We start from the raw sequence: 16,033 nt of genomic DNA on the forward strand, positions 1-16,033 counted from the left end.
TGGTTTCTAACCAACTCGCTGACCTTTCTCTGCAGCGTTTATGTGTTTCCCTCATGCCTACATGTGTTATCTCTGGGTACTCCCACTTCCTTCTGCACCCTAAAGACATGAAAGAGTTACATCAATGTGTAATTCTAAACTGGCCATTCAGAATTACATATAATTGTCTGTCTTTCTGTGTTATTCCTGTGATTGACTGGTAAACTGTAATGAGTGAACAGTATACCTGCCTTTGGCTTTTACAGCTGTTTACTATTTGCTACTATCAATTTAGTTAGATGTTTATTTCATATTTTTTTGTAGTTATCAATTTATTTATATTTACGAGGACTGACAATAGGCAAAACATAATTCATTTTTCTACAAAACAGTGCTGCAGTTGTTATTTTTTAAGTGTTAATTTAATATCTAGGAACTTAAATTTAAAACATTTCAGATTGTTATTTTTCATGTACAGTTTTTGTCTGTCATTATTTATCTTCTAAGCTTGACATGGTTCAGTGCTTCTCACACACACAGTTTTTGCATGGCCTTTCAGTCTCTTATTTCACTGTGGCTCTTTTGCACAGTAATAAACAGCAGAATCTTCCTGTTTGAGGCTGTTCACCACTAAATTCACACGATTTTGGGAAGTGTCTTTGGTGATGGAAAACTGGCCTTGGAGACTTTGGGCAAATATTGTGCCAGTCCCACTATCAATGCGTCCGATCCACTCCAGTCCTTTCCCAGGTTTTTGACGAATCCAGTGTAGATAAGCCAGAGAGAGTCCTTGAACTCTACAGGACAGAGTGACTGATTGTCCTGGTCTGCTGACCACTGGCTCTGATGAGGTGAGAGACTGACAGCGAGCAGCTAAAAGAGATAAAGAGTTTAGAGGGAATGAGCTAAAATCCAAATTATAATAATATTCTTTTCCTATATTGATACAGACTTCACTCACCTGAAATAAAAGTCAAAAGGAGCAGACTCTGTAAAATGGGCATGGTCATAACCTGGTTCAGACTTCAACTGTAAATGGTGACATGAATGAGAGATATTTATGCTGTGTAGGCAGAGTGGGTGGGGATTTTTGGTCAGGTTGAATTTGCCTGTTTGTGTAACTGAAATGCAGTTGAAGTTATGTAAGCGATCACATTAATGAAACGTCACAGATAAGAAGGTCAAATGATGCTTTGTTACTGGTGTACTGTTTTTTTTTTTTGTTTGTTTTTTTTACCAAAAAGTTTTAGGCAGGCACCAGCTCCTTCAGTCTTTTCATACAGTCTCATGCAGTGTGACAAACAAAACAAAACAAAATCATGATTACACAGTCAGTGCCAATATACCTGTTGAAAACCTGTTTCATTGCTTCTCTGCATACTGGCAGATGTGAGAAACTTGTCATTGTATGCCCTCTAGTGTTCCACATTATTTTACGGTGCAATCTCCATGTGTAGTGTTTTGATTATTTATGCCCAGACAATGACTTCAATGAAGACACATCTTTTTAGCCCATGCAATTTATTTTATTGGGTACTTAATTAATAATTAAAAGACAACGTTTTATAAAACACTTAAAAACTTAAACAGTGTGTTTAAGTATGTTCTAGTAATATCAATATCACTTTTTGTGTGACTTGGTTAATTTGAAGGTTAGCATCATATATGTGTTTCATACTTTATTCCACACACAGTTAGGTATTGTGAGTAAGTTGATGTAGACTGGAGCTCCCAGGCACCTTGAGACGTTAGGCAGATAGCAAGACCCGTCTCCTTATCCCTTGAGCATTTTTTGGCCTTCAGACAACAATTCTCATTGCTACACTGCCAGACAGGACAGGCAAAGAAAAAATAAAAATAAATAAAGGGATCAAGAGTAATTTGAAGTGTGTTAAAAAGGCCAACACAGTTCTGGAAAATATTTTTTGATTGGATGAAACCAAGATCAACTTCTACCAGAATCATGGTAAGAAAAAAGTATGGAGAAGACATGGAGCAGTTCATGAGTCAAAGCATAACACATCATCTGTAAAACACTGTGTGATGGGATGGATGGAAGGATGCATTTCACTTGTTGAAGACTAAGCTTTGGGCAGAAAGGCACACAAACAAACAGCAACTGAAAGCCAGCATCTGCTGATGTCCATGAGCCACAGACCTCAGGCTGTGTCACTGCCAGCAAAGTGTTTTTAACCAAGTTTTAGAAATGAACATTTTATTTGCAGTAATTTTATTTGTCCGATTACTTTTGAGCCCCTGAAATAAAGGGATTGTGTTACAAAATGCTTTAGTTCCTCACAGTTTTATGCAATCTTTTTGTTCAGCCATCTGAATTAAAGCTGAAAGTCTGCACTTCAACTGCATCTGAGTTGTTTTATTTAAGATTCATTATGCTAATGTACAGAACCAAAATTGGAAAAAAAAAAACATTTTCTCTGTCCAAATATTTTGGACTTGCACACAAAGTTAGCTCTGTAGTTTTACACATGTTTTCATCTCAAAGTGTAACAAATTACGCCATGTGACAAATTGTCAGTATGTTACGCTTTTGGCCACCCAACATGTCTCTATGTTATTTGTTTGGAAATGTCAGGAAACATGAGAACCATCTGGAATGAATCTACACATGTACATTTCTTTTACTTTCTCATCATTAATCGCATTAGAAGAGACTATCTAATAGACAAACTTCAACCACATTCTTTCTTTGGCTCTCAGAGGAGGCGGACGCACTTTTTTTCCTCTCCCTTATCTTCCCTGCTAGTTCTTATGTCCTTGTCTAGTCTCGTGTCTTTTTTGTATTACTTTCCCTGGAACACTCTCTCACAGTCGGTGTCTAAAACCTAAAAGAGAATTGGGAGATTGAGAGACCAGTGTCGGAGTGTTAAAGAACAGCTTGAAATTCTCATGAGTTGTTGCAAAAGAAAAATCACCATCATAATGCGGCTACCCCTTCGGCGCCAGCTGTGGGCTCAGATGTACACACATGTTGCTTGTCTGTGTTTATTGTGTTATGGTGTGTTGATACCTGTGCATTCCTGTATTATCCTTTTGTGTTGCACATTTCGATGTTTTTTTCCTCGCTACCTGGGCCGACCTGTCTCCCCAATGTGATGTTTGTGTATTGTATGTACGGTTGGCAAGGTCTGTCATCTCGGTTGTGGGCAAAAGACCTGCAACTGACAAATAAAGGCTATCTCATCTCATGATAGATTGAAGCAATAAATTAATGAAATATTAGAAAAATTGAATTTGAAAATTGTGTGTGTGTTTTTCTGGGTTTTTTTTTTTAATGAATTCATGGATGAGTATGGGGGACTGTTCACACAGTCCACTATATATAGTAAGCGATCCACTCCTTTACCAGGAGCCTGTCTGCAGTGTTGGGAAGGTAACTTTTAAAATGTATTCCACTACAGATTACAAATTACATGCGCTATATAAATGCAATCCATTATTATTATTATTATTACATGCCCCAAAATGTGTAACAGCAGGGTGGACATTAGGTAAGGCTGCACTTTTTGCCGCGATCTCGTATAGAAAACTATTTTGCGTGTATATAAAACAGGTAAAAAGGCGTAAAACCGTAAAGGGACCTCTGGCTAATACGTCGGGTTCAGTGTCGGGCTCTTAGCCGAAAACTAGCGTTACTTTGTTGTCTGGGTCAACTTGGCTAGCGAGAGACAGAGAGAGGCGTTGAAAGGCTGCTCCAACTGAACTTATTGTTTCGGAGGAACACAGGAACACAGTGTACAGTCGAGTCTTAATAGCTTACTTACAACTGGGCTCGTCAGGCACTCTTCTTGGCTGCAGTGGTTATTATTATATTTACATGCTTCCAGCTCCCGTTTCTGCTCGGTGACAACTCGTAGTTTCCCACTCCCCTTTTTCTCCCTCCCTCGCTCACAGACACATAATGGGTATGGCGGTCCATTCTCCCTGCAGCACGGACTACACTGCCCATGATGCTACATTCTTTAGGACTATGCCTGTAACACTCTGCCTATTGCCTTCATATTAAATCATTTTGGTGAATAAATTTTAAAAATATTTTGTCACGTCATTATGGAGGCCACAAGTAGAGGTGACATGGGCCGCGAGATTGAGACAGAGGCATTAGAGCCTCTTGTTTGGGTTTCCACTGGTGTGGAATTACCAAAAAATAGAGAGGGCAAAGCCTAATATATGAAAAAAACTCCCGTGTAATCCATTTATTTCAACAAAGTAACTGTATTCTGAATACCACCCTTTTAAACGGTAACTGTAATGGAATATAGTTACTCATAGTTTGTATTTTAAATACGTAACGGCGGTACATGTATTCCGTTACTCCCCAACACTACCTGCCTGTGTCAGGGTGTGGTGAAGGAGGACCCAAGATTGCAGATGCAGAGGCAGCAGGAGGTAAAACTAAAGGCAAGCAAACAGGATACTAATTACAAACTACAAGGGCATGACTGGGCATATGAACACAGGAGCATGAATGTACACTGTGACAAGAAACAAGCGAAGATGGACACAACAGGACAGTGATTAGAAGTGGAGAAACATGGGAACACAGCGGGAGCAAAGTAGACATACGGAGACATGGGGTGCAAAGCTGAACACAAAGCACATCAGACAAAAACTATCTAAATAACACAGGAAATCAAAACAAGTGAGACGCAAACAGAATTACACAGAGAGAGTCAGAGACAGACAGAGACATGACTCGGGGAAACAGACAGACAAATAAACATGGAGCCAAGACTGGCTTCAAAGGGAGGCACAAATAACTAACACAGGGGATGCTGCGGAGGACACACAGAGGCAAGACCAAGACAAACACGAAAGGAAACACAGAACATGAACAAGTAACTAGGAACTAGTAACTAAAAACTAGTAACTAAGAACTAGAACAATACCAAACAAAAAATGTTCAAGATGAAAAAGAAATATTTGTAAATCATACTTATTAACTACAATAATAACAAAATATTAGTAATGCATATGTTACAGGTACCGGGTGGCAGCACCTGTAGACAGCTATATATGTGTCCTGTAAACAGGAGAGAAATGATCAGACAGGGAGACGTGGCTTGCCGTTTCCTGAATACTCCGCCATTATTTATTCAAATTCACAATTATGCACTCCTTTCATTACTTTTACAGTATTACAACTGTGTATTTACTTATTCTTAACATAGCTCACACACACATTCTCCATAACACATTCCAATGTTATAAACATGACCAATTTTCTTGTAAGACTTGGTTCAAAATGAATTCCAACAAGACAAATCTATAAATCTCAAATAGCTTGAAAGAATGGTATAATCAGCACCATCTTGACATGTGCACTGAATTCACGGAAACACTTTATGGCAGAAACAAGATACTAAAACAATACAGAATAACGGTGGAGCCGATCACTAACATCACAGAGCATAGGAGGTGTGCGACCCAAACTAACATGCTAACCTTAGCATGCTGCTAAAGCCGTAAACAAATACTTACAAAAGTGTAATTTACTGTACTACACAATGTTGTACGCTTTCACTTTCCAACCGTAATGGTTAGTCTATGCTATATAATGGATGTGATTGCTATTATATTCTATTTCGGGCACGATACGAACCTGTAAACAGGAGAGAAATGATCAGACAGGGAGACGTGGCTTGCCGTTTCCTGAATACTCCGCCATTATGAGAAAACAGCGCGGAGCATGCGCTTCAGGCTGCTAACAACAGGCCAAACCATGGTCTCACACTGCCACCTATTGGTATAAAAATGAAGCGTCCGCTACAAATATCCCAGGGTAGGACCAAGTTTCCTGTTACAATTACTGTAGTTATTTAGGGCATTTCCAAATGGAAATATCACTTACATTGAAAGTGAAATTACTTAAATTAATTCACATAAATGTGATCACACATTAGTGGGTATCACACATAACTATGAAAATCCAGGAAAACATTTCATATTAAGGGTTTAAGGTCAGTTAACAACTGATATAAAGTGGATTCTAACCATTGGTCACACTCACAAACTGTCACAAAGTGACATCTGCAGTGTTTTGTGTGCAGCTCTGTGGCTTCCTGTAACACTGTGGCGTTCGAGCACAATAATAAACTGCTGAGTCTTCAGTTGTCAAGCTGCTCATGTGCAGATACACTTGATCCACATTGTTGTCTCTGGAAATGGTGAAGCGATTCTGGACAGCTGTAGAATAATATTTATCACTTCCACTCGGAGCAGAAATGTAAGCAACCCACTCCAGCCCTTTTCCTTCAGCCTGTCTGATCCAGCTGATAGCAGCAGAACCATCTGATATTCCTGCATATGTACAGGTGAGTTTGTGAGAATCTCCAGGGCGTTTTACCACTGGTTCAGACTCAGTGAACGTCTGACTGCAAACAGCTGGAAGAAAACATGTGTGATCAGAAATGAGCCAAACATGAACTTAAGCATAAATACAGAAGAATGCAGATCTGTGGTAGTTACCAGGAATCACTGATAGCAGGAAAAGGGTTATAGATGTAGATAAAATCATATTGAAAAGTTGCTGTCTGTCAGTTTTAGTCGTCTTCACTTTGCTGGGAACTAAATAAAGATGGAAGGATCAATATTTGCATTGACTCCTCCTTAAAGTGTCAAATTTAATAATGTATTAACATGTATTGAAATTGCAGTTCATCAGCTGAGGAAGTTAGACCTAATGGCTAAGAGTGCAGTTTTGCTGATTATAAATAACAATTTAAAGTAGGTGCTTAATATTTTCAGGGTCTGAAAAACAAGATATACACAGTCAATTAAAATGGGTAGATCTAGTGTCTGATTTCTAGTACATAACTTGTAAAAATCAAGCACAGTTGGACGAGCAACAAATGATATTATGACATGTTGTAACATGACAAACGACCAGCATGCTTTTATTCATTTATTAAGAGGAGAGGAAACCATTTGCCTTTTTTTATGATTAGGATCTCATGCATCATCTAAACTGCTTGACACACAGGGTGTGTCTGTCTTTTTTCCCCAGATAATCCAATATCCTTGATTTTTCTATGCTCTTTAACATTCTAATTGCATGTCATACAAACAAAAGGAACTAGGTTTTTAAAGGAGGCTATTCGATAAATTTATGATAAAACCACTGCACTGTCTCTTTTTAGAAGCTGTATCACTGAAAGACTAATGACCCTGTGTTGTATAAACAGAACAAAAAAAAATTCTATGACTTTTGTTAAAAAAACAACAAAATAAAAAATATAATGAATAAATAAACAAAAAAACAACAACAAAAGTTTTATCATTAATAAAGGCATGGAGATCAATATTTGCATAGACTCCTCCTCACAGTGCTAAAACAAATAAAAGAGTCAAGACTGAAGAACTTTATTGTCATTATGCGAGTGAAATAACTAATTTACAGTTACAAAAACCTTGTAATAGAAAGCAGTTTATCAGCTGAATTGATTTTTTATTAAATCTGTTGTTTTTGATTATAAACAAAATAATAATTAAAGGAATCTTTTCTATAAAATTTCATTAACTGAGGAGGTAGAATTTGGACAAAATGAATGGAGAAGGACAAACCAATTATTAGAAGTCTGATACAGCTTATAAATATAAACAGAACTGGAAGCAGTCAATATTGAATACTATCCAACATAATTTATAAGAGGCTTGCATCATGTATCATGTAAAGGTTTCCATATTTAAATTGCAATAATGAATAAATAAATCAACAGATATATTTATTTTTCAATAAACTTTTAGTTGTATATATGAATTCAATATTGGTTTATCTAAGTTCACTTTCAGGTTGTAAGAAAACCATGCTGGTGCACAGCGTTACTGAAAGTAGTCCTAGTTTTGAATACACTGGCCAGCTGGGCCCTTTCTGTGTTGTACTCCAGCTTCCTCCTGCAGCCTAAAAACATGCATGGGTTACATTCATTTGTAATTCTAAATTGGCCATTGGTGTGAATTACAGTCTGTCTTTCTGTGTTATTCCTGTGATTGTATACTGTACACCCAGTCAGAGTATAGTATCCCTGCACTTGCATTTTAAAACTGTTATGTACTATTTATCCATTTTAATGAGCTTTTTTTGTTTGTTTGTTTTAAATATAACAATATATTATATTACAAAGGACTATAGGGAAAAATAACTTATTTTTTAAAACAATTCAGCAGTTGTTAGTGATTAAAGTAGGGATTTTTAATGGTTACTTTTACTATCTAGGAGCTTAAATGTAATGAAATAACAATTTTAAAACTGTTATTTTTCATGTACAATTTTTGTCTTTCATTATTTATCTTCAGACATGGTTCAGTGCTTCCCACACATACAACTGTTTCAGTCTGTTTGTCTCTGTGCTTTTCTTGCACAGAAATAAACTACAGTCCTCTTATTTGAGTGTCTTCATCACTAAATTCAAACAATTTTGAGAAGTGTCTTTGGTGATGGAAAACTGGCCTTGGAGACTTTGGGCAAATGTTGTGCTAGTCCCATCATGAATACTTCCAGTCCATTCTCTTAAGCTCTGGTTTTTGTCAAATCCAGTGCAACCAAGTCAGGGAGAGTCCTTGAACTCTCCATGACAGGTTAACTGATTGTCCTGGTCCGCTGACCACTGACAAGGTGAGAGACTGACAGTGAGCAGCTGAAAGAGATACAGAGTTTATATGATGGGAAGGAGCTGACATCCAGACATTCTCTTTCTATCCTGATACAGACTTCACACACCTGAAATGAGAGACAGAAGAAGCACACTCCATACAATGGCCATGGTCATTATGTAAATGGTGATGTGAATGAGAGATTTTGATGCTGTGTAGGCAGAGTGGGTGGAGATTTGCTTGTCTGTGTATCTGAGAATGAAAATAAGACGGAGAGAGAGAGAGACAGATAACAGTTTGTTGCAACACTACCAATAAAATACATTTTGTATTGTTACAGTGAAGTTTTTTTTTAAAAGTGTGTTATATCCTCATTTGGCATGTGGATGTGTAGGGAGTAAGAATGTGTTAGAATGTGTTGAAATGTCACATATACAGAGATTTCCAGATGAAGAATGATTTGTCATTGGTGTATTAACGTGACTACCAAACGTTTCAGGCACAAGAATAAACAACAGTCTTCTCATGCAATGACATGGTGAGTTCGTTAAAACAAAACAAAACAAAACAAAACAAAACAAAACAAAACAAAACAAAACAAAACCCACATGGCTGTGAGGTCACCACTGATCTATCTGATTAAAAGCTGTTCTAACGTCTCTGTTTATATTCACAGAGGCGAGAAACTTGTCATTGTATGCCCTCTAGTGTTTAACATTATTTTTCTGTAAAATCCCCCCTCCAATAAATAATTTCAATGAGGACTTACTGTGAACCGTAAAGGTTCTTCTTGGTGTTAAGTGATCAGTGGAGATCATATGGTCAATTCTTGTGTTTCTAGCTTTTTTTAAAAAAAAAAAGTTGCCACAAAAGAATTATGCTCTCAAAATAGATTTTGTGTCAGTGGATTAAAAAGACACAGAGAAAAAGGGGTAAATAATAATAAAAATACAAATTAAAAATAATATCTGGTTTTAATACTTAAAACTAAAACCATATCCTGTTCTCAGATTGAGAACCACACACATTCACCATGATTTGTTTAAAAGGACAATTAGAGAAGGTTTGTCTGGGAAAACAGCTGATAATGTGGCCTACTGACATTTTTCAGTGCTTATATTGGCAATAACAGGAAGAAAAGTGAATGTTCTCATAAAATGTGAAATTCTGAGAACAAACTTTATGACAAGAGTCATATTGATTAGCTATTTAACAGACTACTTACAGTATCTTGATTTTACCCCTGGGTAACAAGCTACCAAGGAACCAGGGCAAGAGTATGTAATTTATTTTCTTGGTTAATTAGGCAATACTACACAAAGTTTTTAAAAACTTTAAAATTGTTCAGCCACATAAAATCAGTTTCCACAAGAAGAACATTGTGTAAAAATGAGTGTGTGTAAAAGTAAAAAAAAAACAGACAAACAAACAAAGATGATTACATAGAAGACAGACAAACCAAACTGCCCTTAATGCACATAGTGTCTGATTCTAAGAATTCTGCCTGTCACTACTGAACTTTATATACTTTATAAATCACAGCAATGTCCCTGCATTATTTGAACAGTTTGAACTTTTCCTATATTTCAGTTAAAGTGCGTTTACAACTCCAGTCACTGATTTGTGTCTTGAAATGACCTCTTCATCTTCTTTCTCACACAGAATGGTGAGAGCCGAGCTCTATGTGAGCATTGTATAATTTAACATAACAACACTGGATACTTTTCTGTCTATCCTTTCTGCAGTAGAGGAGTTGGCAAATATAACATCAAAACAAAATCTCAAAATAATACTAAAATACACTATCATTACTGCTATTACTATGATAATCTTTACATAATTATAGTATACCCTGAACTCCTGTGGTTATTTCTGTTAGTGATTATGACAACAAAACTGTTGTACTAACAATGTCTGCCATTATATGTGAGAATAACTTTAGTCATATTTTTAACAAACTTATGTTATGCTGGATTTTGTACAGCTGGTCAATCGGTTCCACTCACTGTGGGTCTCGAGCACAATAATAAACAGCAGTGTCTTCAGTCTTCAGGCTGTTCATCTGCAGATACAGCTGCTCTTTGCTGTTGTCTCTGGAGATGGTGAACCTGCCCTGAACTGACTGAGAATAATAGATGTAAGCACTGTCATATCTGATACTGGCAACCCACTCCAGTCCTTTTCCAGGAGCCTGTCTGATCCAGGCCATCCAGTAGCTGCTGAAGTCAATGTTGGAGCCTGTACAGGTCAGCCTGTGGGATTCTCCAGGTCTTTTAGCCACCGGTTCAGACTGTGTTATAGTCTGACTATCAACACCTAGAAGATCAAAAAAGAAAAAAAGTCATTTGCAATAAGATAGTAAGACAAAAAAAACAAAAACAAAACATTTTTTTATTCATAAGAGAAAAATCTTCACCTGCCATAAACAACGTTAAAAGCAGCAGTCCTGCCCTGAAGTCCATGCTGTTAAACTGTTAGTGCACTGCTCTTTGTCATCCTCTCTGCTGACAGATAAGTAGACATGAAAGACATCTGAGTTTTGCATTGACTCAAAGTGAGGAGGGGTTAACTTGGCCCTCAATTGGTAGGCATGAATAGTGTTAGAACAGAGACATAGATGAATTCAATATTTGAATATTATGTTGTGTTTTTTTTTTTTTGTTGTTGTTGTTGCTTTTTCATGAATTCATGTCCCATTGAAAACTCAGTGGTTTTGGCACAGTTAAAACTGCTGTGTTCATCTGCAGATAAACTTTACTGGTGGAATCATCTCTGGTGATAGTGAATCTGTTCTGGACTAACTGGGAGTAAAAGTTACATATTAAATCCAGATGTTGTATGGATGAGCCTGTGGGACTGTTGAGGTCTGGGACTTCATAAGCAATCTGCTTGAATCCTTTAGTCTGTCTGATCCAGTTTCACACATGAGTCTGTGGAAGTCAAATCCAGATGTTGCACAGGTGAGTCTGTGGGACTCTCCAGATCTTTTAACAGCTGCTTCAGACTCTGTTAAGGTTTGAGATTTATCACATCTTGAAACAATGGCAGCAACCACCAGAAATGTTAGCTTTCTGTAAGTTAATGTGATGGGTGCGTTGTTAGGTCTTGGTGAGTAGTAATGCAGAAAGGCAGGTAAGCCCTTTATTGAGCTCATTTGAAAACTAAACATGAGCATAAAGCCTTCAACTGGTGGTCACACCACAGGCCCACACTTGGATGTTCAGATCTCAATTTAATCACAGAGTCCCTTCATTCTCCATATACCAGTGACAGAGTGTAAATACAGAGGCTGAAAGGACTTTGTTTAAGCACACACATCTCTTAGCAGTGCAAAAAAAAAGCCAGGCAGCCATCATGTGTCTGTCTAACCACTCCACAAAGAGTGTGGATAACTTGCATTACTTTGGGATTTCAGAAATGAGATAGCTAATCCAATAGTTAATCCTTTATCTTATCCAGAAGTTTTTTTTAGAAATACATTTTCTATTTGAAGTATTTATCAATCAATATTGATTGATAAATAGTGAGCCACTGTCTTACATGGTGGCCGGGAGAGGCAGGAATAATAAGCCAATAATATAGCCAATAATAAGCCAAGAGTGGAGCCAACAGTGAGCTCCACCCAGGCGAGCGAGACAGAAGAGAGAGAGACTGAGGGAGAAAAACAACAACAAATACCTCTAGCCTGTTCAAGCCAGCCGGGGAGACACAGGGACCATGAGACATGTGTTTGAACACCAGACACAGTCCATGCAGAGATGCCCCAGCTGACCAGTAAATTTGAACCCATGGTTTCTTGCTGTGAGGTGACATAAAACCACCAGTAAATAACCATGTCCCTGTTTATTTACTGTTTTAATTAGGTGGAAGTAAAATTGACCATTGGCTATGATGAGGTGTGTCAAGAGATGTATTCTAAGACACTTCTTCAGCTGAGAATCAGAGAGGAGAAACACACAGTTTTACTTGCATGCAAGGGCAGCACAGAGCACTCGCACGGGAGTGAGGGCTCCGAGACTGGCGCTCTGCCACTGCCCTGGTCTTTATTTTACACATCAGTGGGTGCGTTTGTTCTTTACATTGGAATGTGGATGTGTATGTGTGTGTGTGTGTGTGTGTGTGTGTGTGTGGGGGGGGGGGGGGGGGGGGGGGGGACTTCCCTAAACCTGCTGGTCTGGAAGTCCAGCAGTTCATCTAAACAAAAGGCACTTAGACTAAAACTGGCATAGCTACGTTTATCCTACCATGAAACAATAGGAGAAGATACAACCTCTCCCATGTTCCCAGGATGTGGGTGTGAATGCCAGAACACTCTGGAATGCACACAAAGTCTTGTAGTGAACAACAGCCTAAGTCATCAAAAGGTCAACATGCAGTATTCTACCATTTGCAAACTTATATCATTAAAAGATTATACTGACTACTAAGTACAATTTTCTATTGACATTCGGTGAAAACCTGACAACAAGCACTTGAAAGACAAACAGAATTTGACATCCAAACAATTGAACATGTGAATCCAGCGAAACCTCCTCAGGATCCAGCAGCCTGCAGTAGTATCAGAGCTAACATGACCATTGTTGATGTGGTCAATGATGAAGATGAAATTATAAAACAAACTTGATCACAACAATAACAACAAATATTCCCTATCACATAATATCTGACATAAAATTGTGATATATAAATATAGTAAATGTAGTAAAGAAAAGCAAACTTGCAAAGTAAACATTTTACTTTCTTTCACTTTATAACATTTTGTGATATAAATATGAGGCCAATAAATGTATAGAACATTCAAGGTTAGTTAAAAAATAATATGAAGAGAATTCTGACCATCAGCGTCACAAAGTGACATCTGCAGTGTTTCGTGTACAGCTCTGTGGCTTCCTGTTTCACTGTGGCGTTCGAGCACAATAATAAATGGCAGAATCTTCAGTTGTCAAGCTGCTCATGTGCAGATACACTTGATCCACATTATTGTCTCTGGAAATGGTGAAGCGATTCTGGGCAGATGTGGAATAGCTTTTAGTGCTCCCACCCGGAGCAGAAATGTAAGCAACCCACTGCAGCCCTTTTCCTCCAGCCTGTCTGATCCAGCTGATAGCAGCATCACCATCTGATATTCCTGCATATGTACAAGTCAGTTTATGAGAATCTCCAGGGTGTTTTATCACTGGTTCAGACTCAGTGAGCGTCTAACTTCATGAATGCAGAGCTGTGGTAGTTACCAGGAATCACTGATAGCATTGAAGCATTATAGATGTAGATAAAAACATATTGAAAAGTTGTTGTCTGTCTCATTTACTCGTCTTCACTTTGTTGTGAACTAATTAAAGATTGGCAGATCAATATTTGCATGAACTCCTCCTTAAAGTGTCAAAAACAAGTAACACATTAAAATGCATTTAAATGAAACCTGTTGATAAGAGGTTAGACCTACCTACTAAGAGTGTGGTTTTGTTGATTGTAAATGTCAAATTAAAGTAAAAGCTTAATATTTGTAGGGTCTGGTTGATTTAAAAATTTGAGACATGTCCAATAGAACAAAGAACAATAATAAATGAAAGAATCTTCTTTTTCCAAGCTGTTAATATGCAGATGCTCCTGATCCTGAGTGTTGTCTCTGGAAATGGTGAAAAATGTGGAATAATATGTATCGCTTCCACTCGGACCAGAAATGTAGACAACCCACTCTGCCTTTAGCTTATTGGAGCTTATGGCTTTAGCTACCCACACCAATTCTCTGAACTTCGTGAGTTCATTTATAAAACAAGCTTTATATGTATTTATTTTTTTCTTATTATTTTTCAAGATTTTATATTAAATGAGAGTTGGAATTAATATTTTTCTTTTGTGCTAAATTTATGCAGTTTCACTGTCTTCGCTGATCAAATTTCCTGCAACTGGCTGTGAGTGAAATGAGCTGAAGGCATAAGGTAACTTACTTCTTTCAAAACAGTTTGGCAGCTGCAAGTGAACAAATTTGGGATTTTTTTTTACGGTTTAATGTTTCTATCTAGGGGCTTAAATATAGGACTGTTACGTTTCATATACAACGTCAGCAGTCACAAAGGTGATGTCTTACAAGTCCAGCTAGTTCTATAAGATTTAATGACCACACCATTAGACAATTGTATTTTTACTCATTTGTTTCATGGATAACTCCATCAGTATTTAGCTCACTAGGCTGAAATGGTTCAGTGGTCCTCACACACACAGTTTTTGCATGGCCTTTCAGTCTCTTATTTCACTGTGGCTCTCGTGCACAGTAATAAACAGCAGAATCTTCCTGTTTGAGGCTGTTCACCACTAAATTCACACTTTTTTGGGAAGTGTCTTTGGTGATGGAAAACTGGCCTTGAAGACTTTGGGCAAATATTGTGCCGGTCCCATCATCAATGCGTCCGATCCATTCTAGTCCTTTCCCAGGTTTTTGACGAATCCAGTGCAACCAAGACAGAGCGATTCCTTGAACTCTACAGGACAGAGTGACTGATTGTCCTGGTCTGCTGACCACTGGCTCTGACGAGGTGAGAGACTGACAGCAAGCAGCTGAAAGAAATAGAGAGTTTATATGATGGGAAGGAGCTGAGATCCAAATATTCTCTTCCTATCTTGTCTCTTCCTAACAGACTTCACTCACCTGAGATGAGAGTCAAAAGGAGCAGACTCTGTACAATGGCCATGGTCATAACCTGGTTGAGACTTCAACTGTAAATGCTGATACGAATGAGAGATTTTTATGCTGTGTAGGCAGAGTGGGTGGGTATTTAGGTCAGTTTGAATTTGCCTGTTTGTGTATCTGACATGCAGTTAAAGAAAGAGACACGAAACAAGTTAACATTTTGTTGCAACACTACATATAAATACATATGCAAAATATAATTGCATTGTCAATTTGTGATTTTTCTTAGTGTGTTTAATATTTTTTTATGGGTGTTAGTTATTTGGAAGTAAGTATACTAGAATGTTTTGTCAGCTCTCTAATATAGTGTAAGCTATACTATCACAGTAATGAAATGTCACAGATAAGGAGGTCGACAGTCAAATGATGCTCAGGTTTTCAAGCACCAGAATAAACTGCAACAAAAATGATTGCACGGTCACTGTTGAACTACCTGTTGAAAACCTTTTTTGTCATTTCTTTGGATACTGACAGAGGTGAGGAACTTGTCATTATGTGCCCTCTAGTGTTCAACATTGTTTTTCAGTACAACCCCCTCCCCAGTCCCCTTCCACTGTCTTATTTTTGCTATTTGTACCCAGACAGTTATTCCAGTGGTGGGCATATCCTTTATGAACAGTGGAGGTTGCAGGTTTTAAGTACTTATTAGAGTTAATATGTCGAGTTATTTTGTTCATACAACAGGCTCATACAAACTCACAATTCATAACATATCTTTATTTAACTCATTCTTGTTTTTGCTTACTTCTGTAAATA

The 16,033-nt window shown here is 37.7% G+C and overlaps 2 protein-coding genes, 1 long non-coding RNA gene and 2 gene segments (V, D, J or C); 1 reads left to right on the top strand and 4 right to left on the bottom strand.

Annotated features, from left to right (window-relative positions):
• Positions 1–16,033, bottom strand: part of LOC120747509 (immunoglobulin epsilon heavy chain) — a 438,017-nt gene that overhangs the window by 196,688 nt on the left and 225,296 nt on the right. The gene's annotated exons all lie outside the window — the stretch shown is intronic.
• Positions 1–16,033, bottom strand: part of LOC120713955 (immunoglobulin mu heavy chain-like) — a 539,092-nt gene that overhangs the window by 189,258 nt on the left and 333,801 nt on the right. The gene's annotated exons all lie outside the window — the stretch shown is intronic.
• LOC120714171 overlaps positions 1–16,033 on the top strand; it is a 514,712-nt gene that overhangs the window by 184,017 nt on the left and 314,662 nt on the right. The window lies entirely within an intron of this gene.
• Positions 424–997, bottom strand: LOC120714135. The segment is given in 2 exon segments: positions 424–852; positions 941–997. Coding segments are annotated over 2 exon segments (354 nt in total).
• LOC120714104 lies at positions 10,577–11,201 on the bottom strand. The segment is given in 2 exon segments: positions 10,577–10,905; positions 11,006–11,201. Coding segments are annotated over 2 exon segments (360 nt in total).

The sequence above is a fragment of the Simochromis diagramma genome, unplaced genomic scaffold (genome assembly GCF_900408965.1).
Source record: "Simochromis diagramma unplaced genomic scaffold, fSimDia1.1 OVJJ01000321.1, whole genome shotgun sequence".
Classification (NCBI taxonomy): domain Eukaryota; kingdom Metazoa; phylum Chordata; class Actinopteri; order Cichliformes; family Cichlidae; genus Simochromis; species Simochromis diagramma.